The sequence below is a fragment of the Marmota flaviventris genome, chromosome 5 (assembly GCF_047511675.1).
Source record: "Marmota flaviventris isolate mMarFla1 chromosome 5, mMarFla1.hap1, whole genome shotgun sequence".
NCBI lineage: Eukaryota > Metazoa > Chordata > Mammalia > Rodentia > Sciuridae > Marmota > Marmota flaviventris.
The window spans coordinates 102,858,858-102,882,641 of record NC_092502.1 but is presented as its reverse complement, the minus strand read 5'-3'; the positions used below and the strand labels follow the sequence as shown (position 1 = coordinate 102,882,641).

The 23,784-nt window shown below is 38.8% G+C and overlaps 1 protein-coding gene across 1 annotated transcript in view; it reads left to right on the top strand.

Moving 5' to 3' along the window:
- The first annotated feature begins 1,596 nt into the window (after window positions 1–1,596).
- Jmy (junction mediating and regulatory protein, p53 cofactor) overlaps window positions 1,597–23,784 on the top strand; it is an 84,555-nt gene continuing 62,367 nt past the window's right edge. Inside the window, exon 1 of the mRNA XM_027927984.2 lies at window positions 1,597–3,153. Within this exon, the coding sequence (XP_027783785.1) occupies window positions 2,125–3,153 (1,029 nt within the window). The 5' untranslated portion in view covers window positions 1,597–2,124. The remainder of the gene's footprint in view (window positions 3,154–23,784) is intronic.

Sequence of the window (23,784 nt, the reverse complement as noted above, 5' to 3'; positions counted from 1 at the left end):
CTGTTTGACAATCAGATACAGACCTAAACAAAGAATCGTAGAGTACTGCAGTAAGCTGTTGTGTTTTGGTTTGTTTCTTTTCATTTCTAGGATAACAATTTTTACTAAGAGGAAACAAGAAACGTTGAAATATCTCTTTTGACAAACACAGAGGCTAGAGGGTTTTTTTAAAAAAAACACTTAATATCCATGTGATCATGAACCAATTTTTTTTCTGACTTTCTTGTAATATGATGCAATTTTATATTTGGGGGTAAGTTTTATAATGTTACAATCTTAACATGCATGTAAACAACATATTTCCTATAGTTTTGCACTTATTCTCTGTATTCTTGTTCATTGAACAAAAAGACCTAGTGATCAGGCCAGTTACTTTATCAGAAACATTTTTAGCAGTTACTTTTTCATAAAAAAGAAGGGAAAATTTTCTATAAAGTGCTATTGTTTGCTTAGCTGGCAACTCTGATTTGCAGTGGGTTTTCTCTCTTCCAGTCTTTTAAAAGGCATTTCTTTGATTTGCATTTAAGGGTTAACACAAGTTGTTACAAACTTTGAAAACTTGTGGTTTAATATGAAGAATTAATAACCACAACCACAAAAGTGGGAAGTTATACTCCATGTATGCACGATATGCCAAAAGACATCTACAGTCATATATAACTAAAAAGAATTTTTAAAAATTTAAAAAGAAATGTTCTTACACATATTTTAGAAATATGGATAAAAGAATAATTCCCTAATACTCTACCATGGTACAGAATACCTGCACTGTGACTTACACACTAATAGGAAAGAGAATGTCAATAATAGAAACGATTATAAAATCTACTAGGCAAATTTAATGTTTTCATCATGGTTTCATGTGAATAGCAGAATTCTTCAGATTGATATGACATTTTGTATGTGCATTCTGGGAACTCTGATAATTGAATACAACTTCAAAAAGGCTAACACCCAGTGACCTCCAAATGGGGTTCATAGAACAGTACACAATGATGAAACCTGAAGCAATAAAACACCGATGAACTGAAATATAAACATTTCGTGCTCCCAGGACATGGCTGAATTTTCATTTCATTTTGTTTTAGAATTCTACTAGGCTGTCTTCAGACATCTTCTTTCATATCTTAAGTCTTGTCTGAGGGATCTTAGGGGAGAATCCCAGTTTGGAGGAACCCCATAAAGTTAGCACATAGTTCCTATACTGTAACAGGGTGTTTCTTTCTGAACATAGTTGTCTATTTGATTCCCACAGAGCGCATGAAGTCAAATTTACACGTGAGGGTCCCTTTGCCTGGGAGTTCTAAATATCTCAGTTCCTCCACCTTTTCGCCTTTCCCTGGGTTTGGAGGCCACCTGTGCCACTGGGCACACCTTCGATTCTCACGGTGCCTGAAGCTTGCAGGCTGCAGGCTCCGACCCCGGGAAGGAGGGGCTAAGCGGAAAGAAACTAAGAGTAGGGAGCGCGGCGGCTCACAGGCAGCGCTAGGGGACGCGGAGGGGCGGGGCGGCGCGCGCGCTCCGCCGCCGCCGCCGCCGCCGCGTCACCAGCGTGCGGCACGTGCCCATGTTTACGTCCCTCGTGGAGCCGCCGACGTCAGCAGCTTAATGGCAACATTGTGGCGATGCTAAGGCGCAGAGTTTAGGAGACGCGTCTACCGTGAGGCCGGCTCCGCTCGGTGGGCAGGAAGAAGAGCAGGGGCGGGGAGGTCGGCCCCGGCGAGCGGCGGTGATACACAGCCCGCCGGCCCGGCCCGGCCCTGCAGCGCCGGCTTTTCGTCTCCGGAGTGCTGCAGGCGCAGCTCCGCGGCCTCGCGCGGGGGGCGGCCGGGCAGCCGCGAGGCGCTGCCGCAGCGCCGGACTTGTAAACAGATCCGGCCGCACGTGACCATGTGAACTACCTGCTCCGGGGACGCGTATTGTCTCTCCTGCGAGCCGCACCACAAAGGAGCTCGGCGGTTCGAGTGCGGAGGGGCGGGCGAGCGAGCGCAGAGAGCCGGCCGGCGCGCTAAGATGGCTGAAGGCGCCCGGAGAGGGTGAGCGGGGGGCGCGGTGCAGCCAGCCGCCGAGACTTCAGGCGGGTAGGGCTTCGGCCCTCCCCCGCGGCCGGGCGCCGCAGCCACCATGTCTTTCGCTCTGGAGGAGACGCTCGAGTCGGACTGGGTGGCTGTGCGGCCCCATGTGTTTGATGAGCGCGAGAAGCACAAGTTCGTCTTCATTGTGGCCTGGAACGAGATAGAAGGCAAGTTTGCTATAACCTGCCACAACCGGACAGCCCAGAGGCAGAGGAGCGGCTCCCGGGAACAGGCGGGGACTCGAGGGGGTGCCGAGGCTGGCGTACCCGTGTCCGACGGGACCCGCGGGCCAGGCAGCCCGGTGGGCAAGGGACGGCCTGAGGCCACCGGCTCTGCGACTCCGGTCCGGAGCCCTGGGTCCCGGAGGAGTCCGACCTGGGCGGAGGGAGGATCTCCGCGGAGCGCGCGCTGCCTTCGGGGGGACCCGCCGCAGCGGAGCCCGGCCGGCAGAGGAGCGGAGAGTCTTCTCAGGAGCCCTGCGCGGGCCAAGCCCAGCCCGGTCCGAAAAGGAGTGCAAGCCAGAGATGCGGCAGGGTCAGCCACTGCTACCCAACCGGCGCCCAAGGAGGCCCCGGTGTCCTCTGTGCGAGTTGTGAGCGCCTCCGGGGCGGTCTCCGAGGAGATCGAAGTCCTGGAAATGGTTAGGGAAGACGAGACGCCCTTGGCGCTCTCCGACGCGGAGCAGCCGCCTCCCGCGGCCGAGCCGGAGTCTCCGGCTGAAGAGTGCAGCTGGGCCGGGCTCTTTTCCTTTCAGGATCTGCGCGCCGTGCACCAGCAGCTGTGTTCTGTGAACTCGCAGCTGGAGCCATGCCTGCCAGTGTTCCCCGAGGAACCCTCCGGCATGTGGACCGTGCTGTTCGGGGGCGCGCCTGAGATGACAGAGCAGGAGATCGATACTCTGTGTTACCAGCTCCAGGTCTACCTGGGCCACGGCCTGGACACCTGTGGCTGGAAGATCCTCTCTCAGGTGCTCTTCACCGAGACCGACGATCCTGAGGAGTATTACGAAAGCCTCAGCGAGCTTCGACAGAAGGGCTACGAAGAAGTGCTTCAGCGGGCCAGGAAGCGTATCCAGGAGGTGAGAACCTAGTTTGTGTTGTTGTTAACGCGTTTGGTTCCTCACTACTAAAGGCTGGAGCCAGGGTCTGGGATGTGCGCCTTTGGGATGGTTGGTTTTCTTCAAACGGGAAAAGGAAAAGAGGTGTTCCTGATCGCTCTTCCCATTCGTTTCTTTTAGTGGCTTATTTTAAAGTTCTTTGTTTCTGTGAAGGCCTTTTTTTGATAAGAATTAGATTTGCTTCCCCATTTACTAAATACATGCTATGTAATAAGTGCACTCTGTTTACAACTCAGCGTTGGTAATGAGATTAAAGCCACTGAGAAAAAAGGTATTCTGTAATCATAGATTAAATGAGCATTACTTATGTCCCCAAAACTTTTTCCAATAACTGCCCAGATGTCAACTCTTTCCTGGTGTCATTTCTTTACTTGAGATAGTTTGTCTCAAGAAGCAAAATTGATCTTATGTTTTCTTTTTATGCAGTCTGTTGATGCAGGCAAATTTTAAATTCATTTTGTTTTTTGGATGTTCAAACACTGAGTTATACCCCCAGCCCTAAATTTGATTTTTTAATGAGTGATCTGTCCAAATTTAAAAAGAACTGACAATTGGATGCAAATTTATTTTTAGGATGTCTCAAGTCTTTACAGATGATTCAGGTTTCAGTCATGTTTTAGGGAGGAAAAAAAGGTCCTAGAAAGTAATGCTTATTATACTTTCGTATTTAAAATAAGTAAATGAAGTACAAAAGTTTTCAGTCCTTAAGATAACAGGAAATAAAGGGGGAAAATGCCAATATGGCCTTTTTACTAAAAAAGGATTTTAAAAGTTTCCTCTAATGGACAGTACAGGTAGCTTCTTAAAAAGTATTGGTAAAAATTAAGGTTAGATTTGAGATGGGGAAATGCCCTCTTTTATGGTGTTTTTATTCTTTAGATTGTGATATCATTTGTCTATGTATGTCTAATATTTGAATCTTGCTATTAGGCCATGGTACTGAAGCCTCCTGGTTTCTCTGTTCAACAAGAGGTGTATTTTATTGTCGGACTTGAATATTTATTTAGTAAACAGTTCTTTCTTCTTCTACCACAGGACTTTTTACAATGTCCTATATACAGAATTCACTCCTTTCTGTTGGTTTGGTTTATGCTAAATGTCACTCACTCATAACTTGACTCTAGATTCCAGAAATCTTTTTTTTTTTTTTCCTCCTTTTTGTATCTTCTGATGTCTTTTCTACCTTAAATTATTCTTGGAAAGAAGGGATGGAAATCACATTCTTTCTAGTGTTTTAATCTGTAGATCTTTTAAACTGTAAGACCAAAGTTAGTATTTCTTTCTTTTGCTCAGTTACAGAGTAATATTATAGTAGTTTTTTTTCAAACTAGTAATTTTTCATCCCTTATTGAATAGACCTTTCTGATTTTAACTTTCAGGGTATTCAGAAAAAAGGAACTCTTTCTGGATTCAAATGGGTCAAAAATGAGCTGCCAAAAATATAGTTTTCTCAAACTCATTAATAGGGTTACATTTTTCAAAAATAATATATTTTATTATAATATATTTTCCTAATTAATGTATTTTCCTATTTAAAATATTGACTTTGTGTTTTATTTTCTTTGATAGCAAAAAGTTAAACTTTTTTTTTGTAGACTAGGAATTGAACCCAGGGATACTCCATCTCCAACTCTTTTCATTTTTATATTTAGATAGGGTACTGCTAAATTGCCTCAGCTGGCCTCAAACTTGTGATCCTCCTGCCTCCTCCTCCAGAGTCTCTGGGATTATGGGTTTGTGCCTCCATGCCCAGCTAAAAAAGATTAAAATTTTAGGATTATTTTGTGTTTTGGGAACCAACTCAAATATTGTAAACTCAAACCATAAATACATAACTTTTGGTCCTTCACACAGTTTGCTTGAACAGTATTTTAAAAATATCAAAGACAACAAATTTGTTTATAATGCCTACCTTCATTTGTACTGGAAGATTATATTGAAATTTAGACCTGTTTTGGGGAAAGCATTATGTGGTTGATTAATGATGTCTGCCATGAGCATGGTATTGAAAGTGTATATGGGACACTGCCATGTATTTGTGTTCTGGCTGCTTAAAATTTTTACTATCTTAATAGTTTGCAGTAGTTTTTTAGTTGTTTGTTTTGTTTTTGATTTGTTTATGGTGCTGGGGAAAGAACCCAGGACCCTGCACATGCTAGGCAAGTGATCTAGTACTGAACTATGCCTCCAGCCTCAGTAGTTAACATTTCTTAAGATAAAATCTGTATGGAAGTTATGTCTTGTTTGTATTAATTCTGCGGCCAGCGTTTAGTAATTCCACCTAATTCAGTGTTGTTTATTCCCAGTTCTCAAGTTTATTCAGCTTGTGGAATTAGGGATAACTTTTAGCAGATATATTACTTAGAAAATTTAGTCCTTTGATCATGTTTTTCCTTCTTTAATTTCTGTCTTTTTTTGTGGTACCACAGAACTACAGGATATCCTCAGCCCTTGTCTCCTTCAGTTGCTGAGGCTGTACTCAAACTTGTGATCCTCCTGAGTAACTGGGCAGGCTTGTGCCACCTTGCCAACTCTACACCTGTTTTTGTTTAAAATGACCACTAAATTGTTGAAAGGAAATTTGGTGGTGGTGGTTTTTTGCTGTGCTGGGAATAGAACACAGGGTCTCAGGCATGCTAGGCAGGCACTCTCCCACTGGGCTATGTCCCCAGCTTCTCACACCTTAATCCCCTTCCTGTCCCCCACACCTTTTAAAATAAAACAGACTGTTCAACTAGATTGTAAATTTTGTAAGATACAAGTAGATTGAAAACTTTGCAAGGCCACTGGCGGCCTTGACAGTATCTTGGTGTTCTCTTCTTTACTGCCCCTTCTTCATAAAATGTGAGCACTGTTAATGTTAGTAGATAAAAGGACACCAGGGTTTTCTTTTACGATTACAAGAGTTTATAGGATGTGGAAGATGTATATTTCTAAGGCAAAGTGTGTAAATACAATTTCTGTAAAATGATAAACATAATTTTTGAGGGGCTATGATTTAAAAGATAGGAGAAAAAGCTCTGGAAATTACTAATAACTTTTTAAATAAGAGGTCTTTATTTGGGGTTGGTGAATTCCCCATAAAAGGGCAATGGGTGGGATAATGAAATGAGGCACTCTTAAGTAGCCTGCAAAGTATTACATATGTCAGCTGTGAGCATTATTGGAGATAAGGGCTTTTACCAACTTAAAAAAAATTTTTTTGTCATAGATGAACACAGTACCTTTTTTTTTGTTTGTTTGTTACCAGGGCACTCAACCACTGAGCCATATCCCCAGCCCTATTTTGTATTTTATTTAGAGACAAAGTCCCACCGAGTTGCTTAGCACCTGATTTTGTTGATACTGGCTTTGAACTCTTGATCCTCCTGTCTCAGCCTCCTGAGCCACTGGGATTACAGGTGTGCACCACTGCGCCAGGCATGATACCTTTATTTTTTTATTTTTTATTTTTAGTTGTAGTTGGACACAACTGTAGTTGGACATAATTTTATTTATTTATTGTTATGTGGTGCTGAGGATCAAACCCAGCGCCTCCTATGTGCTAGGCGAGCTCTGTTTCACTGAGCCACAACCCCAGCCCCACAATGTCTTATTTTTATTTATTTTATGTGGTGCTGAGGATGGAACCCAGGACCTCACATGGGCCAGGCAAGTGCTGTACCACTGAGCTACAACCTCATTCCCTTTCATCAAACTTTTAAAAGGTGTTCCTCAAATAGTTTTAAAAACCCTGTTGTAAATTATTTTTGAATTTATGGCACCTCTATGGGAGTTCAATTTTTGGAATATTCTTTGAGATTTCATAAGGGATCTTAAGAAGTACTCCCATATCTTTGTTTTCTGTTTAAAGTCTTTGTAAATGATTCATTACTTTGGTCAGTTGACTGAAAATTATAGTTTGTAAGGACTTATAACTATTATAGAGCTAATAAATTATTTTTAGATGACAGAAGAGTTGGAAGATTGTGTACTACTTCAAGCCTCAATTCTAACTAAACGTGAAATTTGGTTTACAGGGGTTTATTGCTATTTATACAGCAGGCACTTAATCCCTATGTGATTGCAGGTACCACCAAGGCCTCTTTGCTTAGTTTCACCCGTAGGCCTTGGTTGTTGGTCAGAGCTGAGGTGTGTATTACAGTGTTGTGTGCATAGGTGGCCAATACTGAGGCTTATCTTTGACCTGGATTTTGTAAATAACAGTTTCTGTGTAAGGACAGCTTTCTTGAAATGATTAATTATGGTGCTGTAGTTGGTAAACCTTAATTATGATCTAAAAATCAGTATTTACTTGGGAATTTATGATGTTTACAAAAATGTTTTCTAACTTCTTTCCAGTTGAAACCACTGTTTGAGAGCAGTATGTGCTAAAAAAATCAAAACAAAAAACCCACACAGACAGCTTATTTAACTGTTTAGAGTCGGAAAGACCTAGGTTTGAATTAAGACTCACCCCTTCAGGTTTAGTTATTTGAATAGGGAAGTGAGCCGGGCGCAGTGGTGTGTGCCTGTAATGCCAGCTACTTGGGAGGCTGAGACAGGAAGATTACAAATTCAGGGCCAATCTCAGCAGTTTAGTGAGACCCAGTCTCAAAATGACGTTTAAAAAAAATATATTTGAAAAAAGACTAGGGATGTATCTTAGTGGTACAGACTGGGTTCAACCCCTAGTATGCAATATAAACAAATAATAACAGGAAGAGGGAATTGAAAAAAATACCTAAAGAATGTTTTCTTATGTAAGTAAGTGCCCAATAAAGTCCCTAGCATTTACAGAAGAGCTTCTATTGAAGTAGTTTTTCTGTTTCATTAGTAAAGATTCTCTAGTTTTTTACCGAATCATTCTTTTAGAGATTATAGGTTTTTTTTTTAAAGAATATTTATGTATTTATTTATTTATTTTTGTGTAGTGCTGGGGATTGAATCCAGGGCTTTGTGCATGTGGGGCAAGCATTCTACCAACTGAGGTACATCCCCAGCTATTATTTTTTTTATTTTATTGAGAAAACTTAGGTTAGGTTTTGGGTTCTTCACATTACCAATTCTTTTCATCATCTACACTGTATTTTGAGAAAAGTGGATGTTTCTGGTTTTTGTTTTTGTTTTTTTGCCATGCTTAGCTGGAACCCAGGGCCTCATGCTCGGCAAATGCTCCAGCACTGAGTTATATCCCCAATCCAAGTGGGTGTTATACCTATTTTATTGAAACAGAAGCTGAGACTTAAAAGGGGTTATGTGGGGTTGGTGAGGGTTAAACAGGTAAGGAGTAACCAAACTCAGATTCAAACCTAGATTTATCTTAACCTATGCTTACATCTTTCCTGCCATGCCTTGCCACAGGTTGGGTTTTAAATCCTAAACACCAATGTTCTTTCCCCTTGATGATATTGAAAAGGATGTCAATCTCTACTCTTGAGGTGGGAAAGTATGTTATTTTATAATTCTAGCCAGTGCAGGGGTTGAGCTCAGTAGTAGAATGTACACCCAGCATGTGTGAGGCCCCATGCTCTATCCCCAACACTACCCTTTTTCCCTCCCAAGTCTGGTCAGTTTGGTAATAATTTATTTCAAACTAATTAATAGGGAGACATCTTCATATTGTATTTTAGAGGAAAGAGATTGCCTGGAGATGAAAGAATAGATTCATGTTACTTTTGGGGTTTTATTTACTGCTCTGATAGAACCAGTGGCCTCAAAACTTGCTAGGCAGGGGCTGGGGTTATAGCTTGCCTCATGCATAAGGCATTGGGTTCAATCCCCAGCACTGCAAAAACAAAACCAACCAAACAAACAAAAACTTGCAAGGCAAGTTCTATACCACTGCGCTATACTGCCAGCCCTACAAATAGGTTTATATTTTAAGAAAAGGGTGTCCAACATAGTTTTCCTTTTCCTTTTCTTTCTTTTTTTTTCCCCCCAGTGGGACTGGGATTCACTTGAGTTTTAGCACATGTTAAACTATTGCAGTTTTACACTTTTTTGATATCTTAAAATGGCTCAGCAAGAAACAGCTCCTGACTCCAGAGCTTATTTAACAGAACAAGACAAGGAGCTGTGAAAGGACTGTTTATTTACATCCCTTTCCCATTTATGACTTTCCTAATTATTCTGGAAAACTAAGACTAGTTTTATAACTCTGAAGTCCTTCTGAAATCCAACTATATACATTAGAAAATTGACAGTATTTTAGAAACTCTAGGATGCCATCTTGGCCAGAAACCATGACCCCTGATTAGGGATAAATTAGGTAGAAGCAGGCCCAGGGAGGGAAATAATGTGGTTGCAATAGAAAGAGCTGTCTGGCAAGTTTTGACTGGAGGTATTTAAAAGATGGCATGTTACACATTGAGGATATAGGGAGCCTAAAATTTTAGGAGCTAGGCAATATATCAACACAGTAGTTGAAGCCTTGGCTGATCATATATATACTCCCATGAAAATACTGCAGACTACTGTTACTGTAAAACAAAAAAATAATGAGATTCTTAGGGTTATGACAAAAGACTTGAAAGAGAGAAGCTGTTAAAATAATGATTTGGTTTTCTTCAATCCTGTGCTTAACTTTTGGCCATGTTCCATATTTCTGAGAAAAGCTGTAAGTACAGGGAAACGAGTATATATTCTTCTAGGTTAGCACTTCATGTAGAATGAAAATATGGAGGCTAGTGGCAGGATGACAGTTTTCCTCATAATTAATGTGATGGTTTCTCTGCTTGCCATTTAACATCACATAATGCCTAGTCCACCAGATATTTCAGGCTTAAAATCAGGCTTGTTTCTTTCTGGCTAAAACAAGGCCAACTTGGACTAATTCTTTAGTAATATGATTACAAGGGCACATGTGTGTTCTGTTTTTGTGTATTGGAAGGAAGAAGGTAGTTGTGAGGATTGATGTGTCAAATATAGCAGCTGTTTATTTGAAGTTAGTTGCTTCACTTCCCAGATTTTCACAAGTAACTTTAATTGATCAGTTCATTACTATTCTCCAGTACTGCTTTATTTGTCCTTTTGTTGACTATAAAATTTTATTGCTAGTGGTGCTTCAAAATTGCAGGATGAGCAATTGGTGATTTAATATGTGTGTGCTTTTTTTTTTTTTTCCTCTTTTGTAATGGGAACTTTTCCTGTGTGTCTTCACTTTCTGATAGGTCAGGCTCTGCTCCCTCTAAATCTGCCTAGTTCTCTAAGTTTGTTGATAGGAGAAGCATGAATTTGCTTAGGTAAAGGGACAGACATTGAAAGGTAAATAGTGGTTCTTGGTACTTTTTGTTTTTTGATACAGATGGTAAAGTTCACTGGGAAGGAGCCTTTGGGATTGAAGCCAGGGGCCCTCTACCACTGCGCTACAACTCCAGTCTCCCCTCTCAACTCCCCCGCCCCCCACCCCCACCCCCTTTTGTGTGTGTGTGTGTGTGTGTGTGTGCTGGGGATCAAAATCAGGGCATCCTGTATGTTAGGAAAGCCTTCTGCAACCGAGCTCCATCCCCAGCATTCCCCCTCCCCTTTTAATATTTTAGTTGTAGTTGGACATAATATCTTTATTTTATATGTGATGCTGAGGATTGAACCCAGGGCCTTGCATGTGCTAGGCGAGCACTCTACCACTAAGCCACAAAACCCAGCCCCCCCAGCCCTTTTTTATTTTGAAACAGGGTCTCACTAATTTGCCTAGATTCACGTGGAACTTGGAATCTTTTTGCCTCACCTGGGATGATAGGCCTGTGCTACCATGCTGGGCTTAGAGTTGACTCTTGAGCAGGTCTTAAACTCTTTAATGAGCTTTATGAGACCTAAAAAGCTTGAAATATAAGGTAATTTCTAAAAATTTATCTTGAAGTTGTTTTATTTATTTATTTATTTACTTTCTTATTTTGTAGTCCTAGGTATTGAACACTAGGGGTACTTTGCCCCTGAGCTACATCTTATCCCTTTTTAAAAAATTTTTGAGAGGGACTTGCTGAATTGCCTAAGTTGGCCTTGAACTTGTGTTTCCTCAGTATAAATACTTACTCTGTGGTTTCCAGGTTCCTTGTTATGATTTTATGTGCATATTATTATTTTGGTTTTCTTTATAGGACATATGGTAATCCTTTTGGTACATTTGGTTATAATTGTGATTCTTGTATTTTTTTTCTTTTAGTGCCAGAAATCAAACCCAAGGGTCTTACACATGTTAGGGAAGTGTTCTCCTCTGACCTACATCCTCAGTGGTCTTTTTTTTTTTTTTTTTGAGGTATGGTCTCACTAAGTTGCTCAGGCTGGCCTTCAACTCTTGGGCTTGCGTAATCCTCCTGTATCAGGCTCCCAAATAACTCTCAAATAAGTTTTTTGGTGTTGGGGATTGAACCCAGGGACATTTTGTCACAGAGTCACATCACTATATTTTTTTAGTTTATTTTTGTGGCATTGGGGATTGATCCCAGGGCTGTTGTACCACTGAATTACATCCCTATCCCAATACCCATTTATTAAAATTCTGAGCCAAGATCTCAAAATTTCTCAGGTTGACCTGAAACTTGATTCTCTTGCCTCAGCCTCTTGAGTATTTGTGTCCCTGAGTCCAACTTGCTTCTGATATTTTTTTTAAAATCAAATTTCTTAATAACTTCTCTCTCACTCTCTCTCTTTTTTTGCCCCCTGGATACTAGAGATTGAACTCAGGAACACTTCACCAGTGAGCAACATCCTCAGCCTTGTTTTGTATTTTATTTAGAGACAGGGTCTCACTGAGTTGCTTAGCCTCTTGAAGTTGCTGAGGTTGGCTTTGAATTCACAGTCCTCCTACCTCAGCCTCCTGAGCTGCTAGGATTACAGGTGTGTACCTGCACAGCCTCTAACCAAGATTTTAATGACTTGTACAGTGTTGGGTTTTAATATTTTTCATTGCATTTGTATGTTTACCACTATTCTGGGTAGTATAGTTGGAAATCAGCTACTACTTAAAATATTATCTTTATAGGAGAAAAAAATCTAGTGTCTCTAGGGCACAAAGTTTGCTAGTTGAGAACTGCTTGTATTTGGCTTTCCTTTTTACCTTTATTTTATTAGTATGTTTTTCAAAGGATCTAGAGTTTCTTTTATTCTTTATTTTTGTTTTTTTAGAAACTTCGTTTTTTTTTGTTTGTTTGTTTTGTTTTTTAAGATAGTGTCTTGCTAAGTTGACCAGGCTGGCCTTAAACTTGTGATCCTCCTGCCTTAGCTTTTTCAGTAGCTGAGATTACAGTTGTGTGAAACTGTACCCAACCAGAATTTGATTTTCTAATGAGTTTTTTGTTTGTTTTGTTTTCATAGACATGGATTTATTTAGGAAAACAGATACATGCGTTCAAGGGAGAGATGTCTTTGGGGATAATGGGGATAAATTAAGGGAGAATGTGGGCCATCCAGAGGAGAGAATACCATTTTTTTAACAAGTCAATTTATTTTTTTTTTTTAATTTTTTTTAAAGAGAGAGAGAGAGAATTTTTTTTTAGTTTTCGGCAGACACAACATCTTTGTTTGTATGTGGTCTGAGGATCGAACCCGGGCCGCACGCATGCCAGGCAAGCGCGCCCCTTGAGCCACATCCCCACCCCCAAGTCAATTTATTTTAAAGTGTCCATTCCTGTTTGGGAAAAGATAGAAAATTAATGTGGTTTGAGAATTCAGTTATTTCCTTATTTAAGCATATCATGAGACAATTTCATTATTGCTCAGATATCAGAATGTACTTAAATCAAACCTAGACTTTATAAGCTGTTGAACACCTAGGCTACAGGCCTATACAGCACGTTACTGTACTGACTGGGTAGTTGTAACACAGTGGTATTTGTGTATCTAAGCATACATAAACATTAAAAAAGATACTGAAAAACACCATATAATTGTGAATAGAGCTTATAGGACTGGAAGTGGTTCTGGGTGAGTCAGTGAATGAATGATGGTTGAATGTGAAGGCCTAGGCCATTATACATTATTGTAGACTTTATAAACACTACACTTAAACTACACTAAATTTATTTAGAAATTTTTTTCAGATAATCTTAGCTTCCTATAACTTTTTTTACTTTATACAATTTTGGGCCCAGTTGTAATAACATTTAGCTTAAAACACAAGCACATTGTATATAAAAAATACTCTTTCCTTATAATCCTTATTTTATATATATATTTTTTATGTTAGACAACTCCTTTTTTGGTGCCTCTGAGGATTGAACTCAGGGCCTTATGTATTTGTGAATGCTAGGCAAGCATGCTACCAACTGAGCTAGATTCCCAGCCCACCTTATTTTTTTTTGTACTGTGGATTGAACCTCACTTTCTCACTGAGTTACATCTCCAATCCACTTTATTTTAAGACAGTGTCTTGCTAAATTGCTGAGTCTTCAAACATGCAATCCTTCTGCATTAGCCTCCTGAATTGCTGGGATTACAGGTGAATGCTGCCATGCTCAGGCCCTTTAATTTTTGTTATTTTTACTTATGGTACTGGGGATTGAATTCAGGGGCACTTGACTACTGAGCCATATCCCCAGCCCTATTTTATACTTTATTTGGAGACATGATCTCACTGAGTTGATTAGTGTGTCATTTTTGTTGAGGCTGGCTTTGAACTTGTGATCTTCCTGCATCAGCCTCCTGAGCCAGGTGTGTACCACCACACCCAGCTTATTTATTTTTATGCAGTCCTAAGGATCAAGCCCAGTGTCTTACACGTGATAGGCAGACACTTTGCCATTGAGCTACATCCCTAGCCCACCTTTAATTTTTTTTTTAAATATTTTAACAGATATACAAAATTTGTATATAAGCTCTTTTTTTTTTTTTTAATTTTAAGATTTTTTCCCTCAGTGCTGGGGATCACATACAGGGTCTTACCCATTCTAGGTAAATTCTCTACCACTGAGCTTCAGTTAAATTTCTTTTAAACAAGATGATTATTGTGGTTAAAAATTAAGCCAGGTACAGTGGCACACCCTTGTAATCACAGGGGTTTGGGAGACTGAGGTAGGAGGATCATGAATTCAAAGCCAGCCTCAGCAACTTAGCAAGGCACTAAGCAACTCAGTGAGACCCCATCTCTTAAAAAAAAAAAAAAACAAAGGGCTGGAGGTGTGGCTCAGTCGTTAAGCATCCTGAGTTCAAGAGTTCAATCCCCGGTACCAAAAAGAAAAAATTTAAGACACAAGGTCACACATTAGTCAAGGCTTGTACAGGGACCAGTATTATCAGTACAATTCTGTTCTACCTCTATATCTTATCCCACTAGACGGTATTCAGAGGCAATAACATACATAAAGCTGTCTGTCTTATGATAGCAGTGATTTCTAGAATACCTCAAGATCTGTCTGAGGCCATCTCACTGTTTAATTTCTTTCTTCTTTTTTTTTTTATGGGGTGGGGTTAGGCAGTACTGGGGATTGAACGCAGAGGTACTTTACCACTGACCTACATCCCCAGCCCTTTTTAAAATCTTCTTTTGAGACAGGGTCTCATTAACTTGTCAAAGCTGCCCTTAAACTGTGGTCCTCCTGCTTCAGCCTCCCAGGTTGCTGAGATTACCACTATACCTGGCTAACTTTTTGTTTTATTATTTTTTTAAATAAGCAGATAAAAAGTCTAGTATAGCAAATACATAAACCAGTAACATAGTTGTTTATTACCATTATCATGTGTTATATATACTTGCCTGTGTTCTGCTTTATACAACTGGGAGCACAATGGGTTTTTTAATATTAGTGTCATAAACAAGTGGGTTATGCATTGCACTTATGACTTTACCATGGCTGTGATGTCATGGGGCAATTGGAGTTTTTTCACCAACATAATCCTATGGGATCCTTTGTGTGTGGTCTATAGTTGACTGAAATGCCACTATCTGGCATATTAATGTAATTCATTATGTTTTTGTATTATATAGGTATAATACTGGAATTTGTGTTTTTATTGTAGGGAAGGCCAAGCACTTTAGATAATAATGTTACCAGATGGTTAATGTAAATTTTGCTTCATCTCATCCTTGAATTGCTACCTGAACCATTTCCTAATGTTCACTTTTTGAAATGTGAATCCATTATAGAAGATATGTGCCAAGGGCTGGGGTTGTGGCTCTGTGGTAGAGTGCTTGCCTAGCACACGTGAGGCACTGGGTTCGATCCTGAGCACAACATAAAAATGAAATAAAGATGTTGTATCCACCGAAAACTAAAAAATAAGTATTAAAAAAAAAAGATATGTGCCAAGCTTTTAAGAATCTCATTACCCCAGAATTTACCACAGAACATCATGGTTATCCAGGTTGGTTTGTGTGTTTCCTTGGTGATAATTCTAAATTACTTTCTGACTTAACGACTTGGAAGGTACAGCAAGGCTAGATGTACTGCAGTATTTGTAGCACCTATTTATTTTCCATCTTGGAAGGAAAAAAAATACATATATATATAATTTTACTTTTCATTAGTTGTTGATTCTTATAATTTTCCTACGCAGTATAAAATGGGTTGTTTTACAAACTAGTATTTGGTATCTGTATGTATGTGCTCCTAGAGTCTTAAGATATTAAGTGAAATTTCATTCTCCTTAGTGTTTTCAAATGCCTCATCTGTCCCAGTGTATGCACTACGAGATTCTTAAATGTTCTTTGATCCATTTTAAAGTTGGTTTCTGCACATGACATGTATTTGCCTTTTAATGAAAGGTACATATTTCCCCAGGAATAAAATGTAGCCAGAATTCCCATTTATCTATAAAATGAAGACTCTGAAAATCACTTTTAAGTATCAGTTTGGCTCATTACTTTATATTTTCTAAATGTTATTTAATTATTAACAGTATTAATAATAATTAATACAAAGGTAACATAAAAATGATTCATCAGCCCAGCTTGGTGCCCATGCCTGTAATCCTAGCAACTCAGGAAGCTAAGGCAGGAGGATCAAGAGTTCAAAGCCAACTTCAGCAGATTAGTGAGGCACTTAGCAACCCAGTTGAGACCCTGTCTCTATATAAAATATTAAAAACAGGCTGGGGATGTTGTTCAATGGTTAAGTACCCCTGGGTTCAATCCCTGGTACCAAAAAAAAAAAAAAAAAAAAAAAAAATCAGGAGTCCCAGAGCCACAGATCCAATTTCATTGCTTGGGATAGGCCCCTCCTGTTGAATATTCTGAGTCACTCCTTTTCACAAGCAGATAATTATTTTCATGTTTAACAGCAATTTAATTAGGAAGACTTAATTTATAGATTACATGTTGTTTTTTTGGGAGAGGGGCAGTACTGGGAATTTAACTACAAGGGCACTTTATCAATGAACTATCTCCAGTCCTTTTTATTTTATATTTTGAGGCAAGTCTCACTAAATTGCCCATGCTTGCCTTGAATTTCCTATTCTGCCTCAGTCTCCTGAGTCATTGAGATTATAGGAATGGGTCACCATGCCTGGTAGCATGTTGCTTCTTATATAACTCCTTAGTTAAGAGAAAATGGAACTGGGTAGTAGCACAGCCTGTAATCTCAGCTACTTGGGTGGCTGAGGCAGGAGGGTTTAAGTTTGAGGCCAGCCTGGGCAATTTACCAAGACCTGTTTCAATATAAAACTAAAAAGGGATGGGAAATGTAGCTCAGTGATTAAATGCTTACCTAGCATGTGTTATAGGCTCAGTTCAATCCCTAGTACCACCACCCTCCCCCCACAAAAGGAGGCAGGCAGTCTAGGTTTGATATCACATTAGAGAAAAAAGTTATGAAACTCTTTATAGGAGATTGTAGTTTAAATTTTATATTGGGGACTTCAAAATTACTCAAAAATCTGTAAGAATAGTGTTATAGTTTGGATCTTAAGTTGCCCCCTACGGGTGTATGGTAAATACATCTATCCACTTTTGGAAGGTGGTAGACCCTTTCGGAGGTGGGGCATAGTGGAAGTAAGGTAGGTTTTTGGAGGTATTCCCTTAAAGGGGATATTGGGGTCTCCAGCTCCTTCCTCTTGCTCTTCATTTTCTGGCTGCTATTAGGTGACCAGCTTTGCTCCCACCATGTCCTCCCAAGCATGATGTTCTCCCTCACCATAGGCCTAAGGTGATATGGGTTCAAGCAGTCCTGAACTGAAACCATGAGCCAGAATAAATCTTCATTTTAAGTTGATTTGTTCAGGTATTTTTTCACAGTGATGAAAAGCTAAAGATATTAACAGTTTTATAATCCCAAGTTATTTTTTTCTTTATTTGGAAATGTGGTCTTACTAAATTGTCAAAGCTAACCTGGAATTTGCATTTCTCCTGTCTTAGCCTCCTGGGTAGATGGGACTATAGCCTCCTGGGTAGATGGGACTATATCTGTATCCAACTATAATTCCAAAGTTGAAGAGATGATCCTGCCACCAATGAAAGGAATAAGTGGCATAGAGTCACTTGGCAGTTTTATCTTTTGCCATGATTTATTGGGAATATAGGAAAGTTTTTTTTTTTTAATTTTTTTTAGTATTTATTTTTCAGTTTTCGGCAGACGCAACATCTTTGTTTGTATGTGGTGCTGAGGATCGAACCCAGGCCACACGCATGCCAGGTGAGCGCGCTACCGCTTGAGCCACATCCCCAGCCCAGTTTTTTAAATTGACATAATAATTATAGATGTTTTGGAGTATAATGTGGTTTTTTGGTGCATTTAAATGTTGATCTACTCAGGATACTTAGGTTATCTGTCATTTGAATATTTATCATTTCTTTGTGATAAGAACATTCAGAATTTTCTCCTGTTTTGGATTATATGATATAATATTGTCTATAACCACCCTCTATAATAGAATATCAGCATGTATTCTTCCCTTCCTATTATGACTTTGTACCCATTAAGCAGTATCTTCTCCCCTCTGTCTCCCCCACTTTCCAGAATCTAATAACCATCTACTATTCTACTCAGTTCCATCAGCTCAGGTTAAAATTTTATTTTTTTTTTTAATTTTTAAGTTGTTGTCATTGACTCCTTTAAGTACCTGATAAAAGTTGTGAGCCCTTTTGCTAGAGAAATTTTTGCATGAAGCAGAGTTTTTAGGTATCAGATAGTTGAGACATGAGCAAATAAAAAAGGTATCTGGAAGCTAAAAAGAAGTGAAAGGAAGATGTATTTATTTACATTCAATTAATGCTTTATGAAATTCTACATTATGTCTGTAATGTGATTCAATAGAGGAAAATAACTTTGGAAAAAGTTCACAAACAATCCAAAATTTATGCATGTCTACAATCCTAGTTTCTCCAGAGGCTGTGACAGGAGAATCACAAGTTCAAGGCTAGTCTGGGCAACTTAGGGGAGATCTTGTCTCAATAAAAAATATAAAGAGCTGAGGCTGTAGCTCTGGGTAGAGTTCTTCACTAACACATGAGAGGTTCTGGGTTCCATCCCTATTACTGAAAAAATAAAATAAAATAAAAAAGAATAATCCAAAACTTTACTTTCCAGGTCCTTGCTCTACATTTATCTTATCCTGAGTCCTACTATGTCTTTATGGTTGTGTTGGTTGCTCTTGAGCCCTTATTCAGAAATCCTTAGAAGTCTTATTGTATTCACATTCATTTCCATCTGCATTCTTATTCAGTCTCAGTTGAGTGCTCTCAAATTTGAAAAACTTCTGTCTTCCCCATTTTTTAATTTATATTATTTATTTTTTTGTGGTACTGATGAGCAAACCCCGGGAAGTGTGCTAGGCAAGTGCTCTACTACTGTGCTATATCCCCAACCCTTTAAAAAATTTTTAAGACAGGGTCTCACTAAATTGTCAGTCTTCTCGAACTTAGGATCCTCCTGCCTCAGCCTACCTAGTAACTGAGATTATAGACCTGCTCCACCCTGGCTCATCCTTATTTTAGATGTATTTTCCACATTTTAAATATAGGTCATTCTTTATCCCAAATAATCTTTATCCTAAATAGTCCAGTTTTCGTTATAATTTATTTTTACTCTTTTTATGTGTATGCATTATTTAAAGCATCTTGTGCATTTCACAGTTTATAATGTACAAATGTCTAAAGTTTAGTTTTTATTCCCTGGACTTTGTCGGTTTTTGCTTAGGAAGATAGTGTTTATTCTTCCTTCTGTTAAGTTCTTTTTCTAAGGTGCTTGGGGTCAAACCCAGGGCCTCCTGCATGCTAGTCAAGTGCTCCACCTCTGAGCCATACTCCTAGCCCCCTGTTGAATGCTTTTATCATGAATTATGGGACTTTTTTTTATTATGAATTATAGGAAATGATTTAGATGGATGTCTGTCTAGTAAATTTTGGTACCAGGAATTGAACCCAGGGGTGTTGAACCACTGAGCCACATCCTACCACTATTTTTTAGGTGGTGCTGAGATTCGAACATAATACCTCACACCTAGGCAGGTGCTGTACCAACTGAGCTATATCCCCAGCCTCCCACTTTATATTTTTAATTTTGAAAAAGGGTCTCACTAAGTTGCTGAGGCTGGCTTTGAATTTGCAATGCTTCTGTCTCAGCTTCCCAAGTTGCTGGGATTACAGGCCTGTACCATTGTGCCCCGTTAAAGTGTATTCCAATTATTTATTTTAAGATTATTTTCAGATACTTAAAGTAGATTGACCTGACTGATTGAAATTATAATTGTTTATAAGGTAATCTCATGATGGAAAAACACAAAACTTTATAGCAAGACAGGTTAATAAATTAGCAGTATTAGATGAGATGCCCTGGGCACCAGAAGAGTATTAAGATTAGTTGCTGCATAATAGCTTTGTAAAGTCCTATTTTGTTTGAAGTAAAAGGCATGTGGGAAATAATATATAAATATGTTAATATTTGAAAACCCCTGATATTCTTAGTTGTAATACAATTTTATAGAGCTTATTATAAATTAATTAATGAGTATATAGTGACCTGATGTTCTTATTTTGGCAGAAAATAGTCTATATTGTTTGTGTTGAATTTGCTTTAGTGTTCCTTAAAGTGGAACTCAAAGAAATGGAAGTTGGGGTGAGAGGAAATTTATTATTGATAGATGCTGCTGCCGCTGGGTTTTTGTCATTCTTTTAACAGTTTTGTTTACTCTGAAACTCAGTCCTAGTATTCCATGTGTGATTCATGTCTTTAGTCTCATATTACATTAGTGTTGATCGCCTCCCACCCCGGTTTTCTTGTCCTAGCCTTCCTGAATATCATTCTATTTCTAATGTGCTTGCTACATGCACCCTTGCCTTTAGTTGAGCTGATTTTTGGAACCTGAGAAGGACTCTATGATTAGAAATTGATCATTCCTTAGCACCTGCCAATAGTCCCTAATCTTGCTTTTCACATGTAACTTAAAGTAGATGATTCCATATCTAAATTAGCTTTTAGAATTGTGGTGGAGAAATGGGGACACAGGAAGAGAAGGATGTGGCATTTTCAGACTTTTCATACCTGATCTTTTAGAAAAGTTTTGTGTGTGGTTTTGGATATTACGGTGAAGGGGATAATTTAATGCCCCACTTTGGATGTGTGAGCCAGAATACCTTTGAGTTGGAAGTGAAGAAGGAATAAAGTATGAACTTTAAAAAAATCTACACATTTGCTTCATGGGTGATTATTAGAAGGAATATGAATGACAACTGGGGATCTAGCTCAGTAGTAAAGGACTTTGCCTGGCATATGCACTTTCCCCAGGGATCCATCTCTAGTACCAGAAAACAAACCAAAAATCTTAACCTTTTCTCCCATGTCTTTGTGTGTTGTTTCCCTTTCTTTGAGATAGCTGTTCATGAGTTTCTTGTGTATCTTTCAGATAGCATCCCAATACAAATATCCACAGATACAACCTTTTAATAGTTCAAATGATAGCATACTATCTACCCTATATATATCTTGTTTGTTGGATTTTTTTCCCTTTCAATAGGCTGTTTCTTAATGGCTACATAATACTCTATTGTATAGATTTGGGTTTTTTTGTTTGTTTGTTTGGTTTGGTTTGGTTTTTTGGTACTGGGGATTGAACCCCAGGTGCTTAACCAACCACTGAGCCACAATCCCCAGTCTTTTTTTTTTTTTTTTTTTTTTTTGGTATTTCATTTACAGGCAAGGCCTCCCTAAGTTGCTGAGGCTGCCTTTGAACTTGCAATCCTCCTGCTTTAGCCTCCTGAGCTGCTGGGATTATAGGCATGTACCACCACACCCAGCTATAGATTTGTTTTGACTTATAGTTCTTGCTGGTCTTTTGCTGTTTCTGTTAAGATTGTATATCATTTCTTACATGTGCAATTATATGAGGGATAATTTTCTGTGAGGAGTTTCAGATGTACAGGGAATATGGGTTTTATTTCAATTGTTTTCTGTAAAGGATATGCCAGTTTTCACTGCCTCAGGCTGCTTTTTGTTTCTGTATGCTCTTGAAAACATTTTCAAAACTTCTGATCTTATCAGTGAAATATTTTTGTTTGTAATTTATTTTGCATTTCCCTTATGATTGAGTCTTCATTTGTTCAGAAGCCATTTCTGTGAACCCATTTCATTCTTTACCTGTTTTTAATTGTGTTGCTTGCCTCAGGAAATGGTAATGTGTGTTAAAATTTTTTTGTGTATGTGTCATTTATTTCTTGTTTTGTGTTGTGTTGTGTGCAGGGGATTGAACCCAGGCTAGGCAAGGCAAGTGCTCTGTCACTGAGCTACCTCTAGACCCTGAATTTATTTTGTATGGCTCTGTAGCCAGTTTTAATATTGCAGTAAAATTAGTCTTTAATTTAATAGGTTCTGGATATTGAGCCACACTTAAAGTCCCCCATGGCAAGATTATTTAAAACAAACAACCTGATTTTTCCCCTTTTATGATTCTACTTACATTTAAATTATTGATCTAGGTTTTTTAAATTTTGTTTTTGTTTTATTTTTATTTTTTTTTACTGGGGATCAAACCCCAGGCCTCAAGCGTGCTTGCAAGTGTTCTAGTTCACCCCAAATTTCTAGAATTCATATTGTTGTAAAGACAACAATTTGATTTTGTGTGTGTGTGTGTGTGTGTGTGTGTGTGTGTGTGCTGGGAATCAAACCCAGGGTTTATTAGCAAATGCTACACAAGTGCTCTTTCTCTAAGCTACATCCCTATTCCTTTTTAAAAATTCTACTTTGTGGCAGAATTTCATTAGTTGCCCAGGCTTTCCTAAAATTTGGAATCCCCCTGGCTCATCCTCCCCATAGTCTTAGATTTTAGGTATACTAACATGCCTGACTGTCTGAACTCTTTTTATTACTTATTATTCTTGATGCTTACATGAGCTGTGGTAGCTGGTAAGGCCATTGTCTCTTCCTCTTGTTTTTCCATTTGAACTTTAATATTGGTCTTTATACATTAAAACAGCTTGTTGAATATTTTTTTGTTGCAGTTTTTCAGTTTATTCCCTTGTATTCTAAAGTGACTGTTTTTAAAGTTAGTGGCACTATTCTATTAGAAGAATCAGAATATCTTCATGATTGGTTCAGTATTTCTTGTTATGAATAAAGAGCTAAATTATGATTTTTTTTTAAAAAACCAAGCAAGTCACCGTAATGTAAAGAATTAGTTTAAAGGCCATTGTTAAACCATCCAACTGTAATGAATGGCCCTAACCCTGAAGATAAAGAAGACTAGTGCTGGAGATAAGACTAAGGTAATTTTATCACTCTATATGTGTCTTCTAAAGCTGAAGATGATTCTGTGATTGTTTTAGGTAGGAAAAGTGTTTTTCATTTTTTTGACAAATTTTTTTTTTTTTTTAGAATAGCAAAAATGCTTTAGTTCATTTAGATCATGGCTCATGATCTAAAATCTAAAACAGAATAATAGTAAATGTAATTAGAGAAAGAGGAGGAGGAATTAAGGTTTAGGAAAAAAAATAAGTTATATGTCACAATAGTGTAAATATGAAAATTGACACTTCTGTGGGGGTTAGTATGGGAATATTATTCACTGAAGCAGTGCTTCTGAAACATTAATGAATACTCATCACTTGACGATCTTATTGAGTTTCAAATTGATTCTGTGGATGTGAAGTGGACCCTTACTGAGGATCTGTTGTGGTTTCCTCCTCCTCCTCCTCCTTTTTTTTTTTTTTTTTGGTACTGGTAATTGAACCCATGGGCATTCTACCACTGAGCTATATCACTAGCCCTATTTATTTATTTATTGTGGTGCCAGAATTGAACTCAGGGGCACTCAACCACTGAGCCACATCCCCAGCCCTATTTCTGTATTTTATTTGGAAACAGGATCTCACTGAGTTGCTAAGCACCTCAACATTGCTAAAGCCTACTTTGAACTCGTGATCCTCCTGTCTCAGCCCTCCTAGCCGCTGGGGTTACAGGCATGCGTCACCATGCTGACTCATCTTTATTTTTGAGACAGGGTCTCCCCAAGTTACCCAGGCTGGCCTTAAACTTGCAATCTTCTTGCCTCAGGCTCCCACATAGTTGGGATTACAGATGTGTACATACCTCCACGCCTAGCTTTAACATGTCTTCCAAGGTAATCTGCTGGCAGCAAATCCCTTCTCAGATAATTTTCCCTCTTTGAAGATAATTTCATTGGATATAGAATTCTAGATTGGGGAATAGTTTTCCTTTGAACACTCTAAATATTTCATTCCAGTCTTCTTGC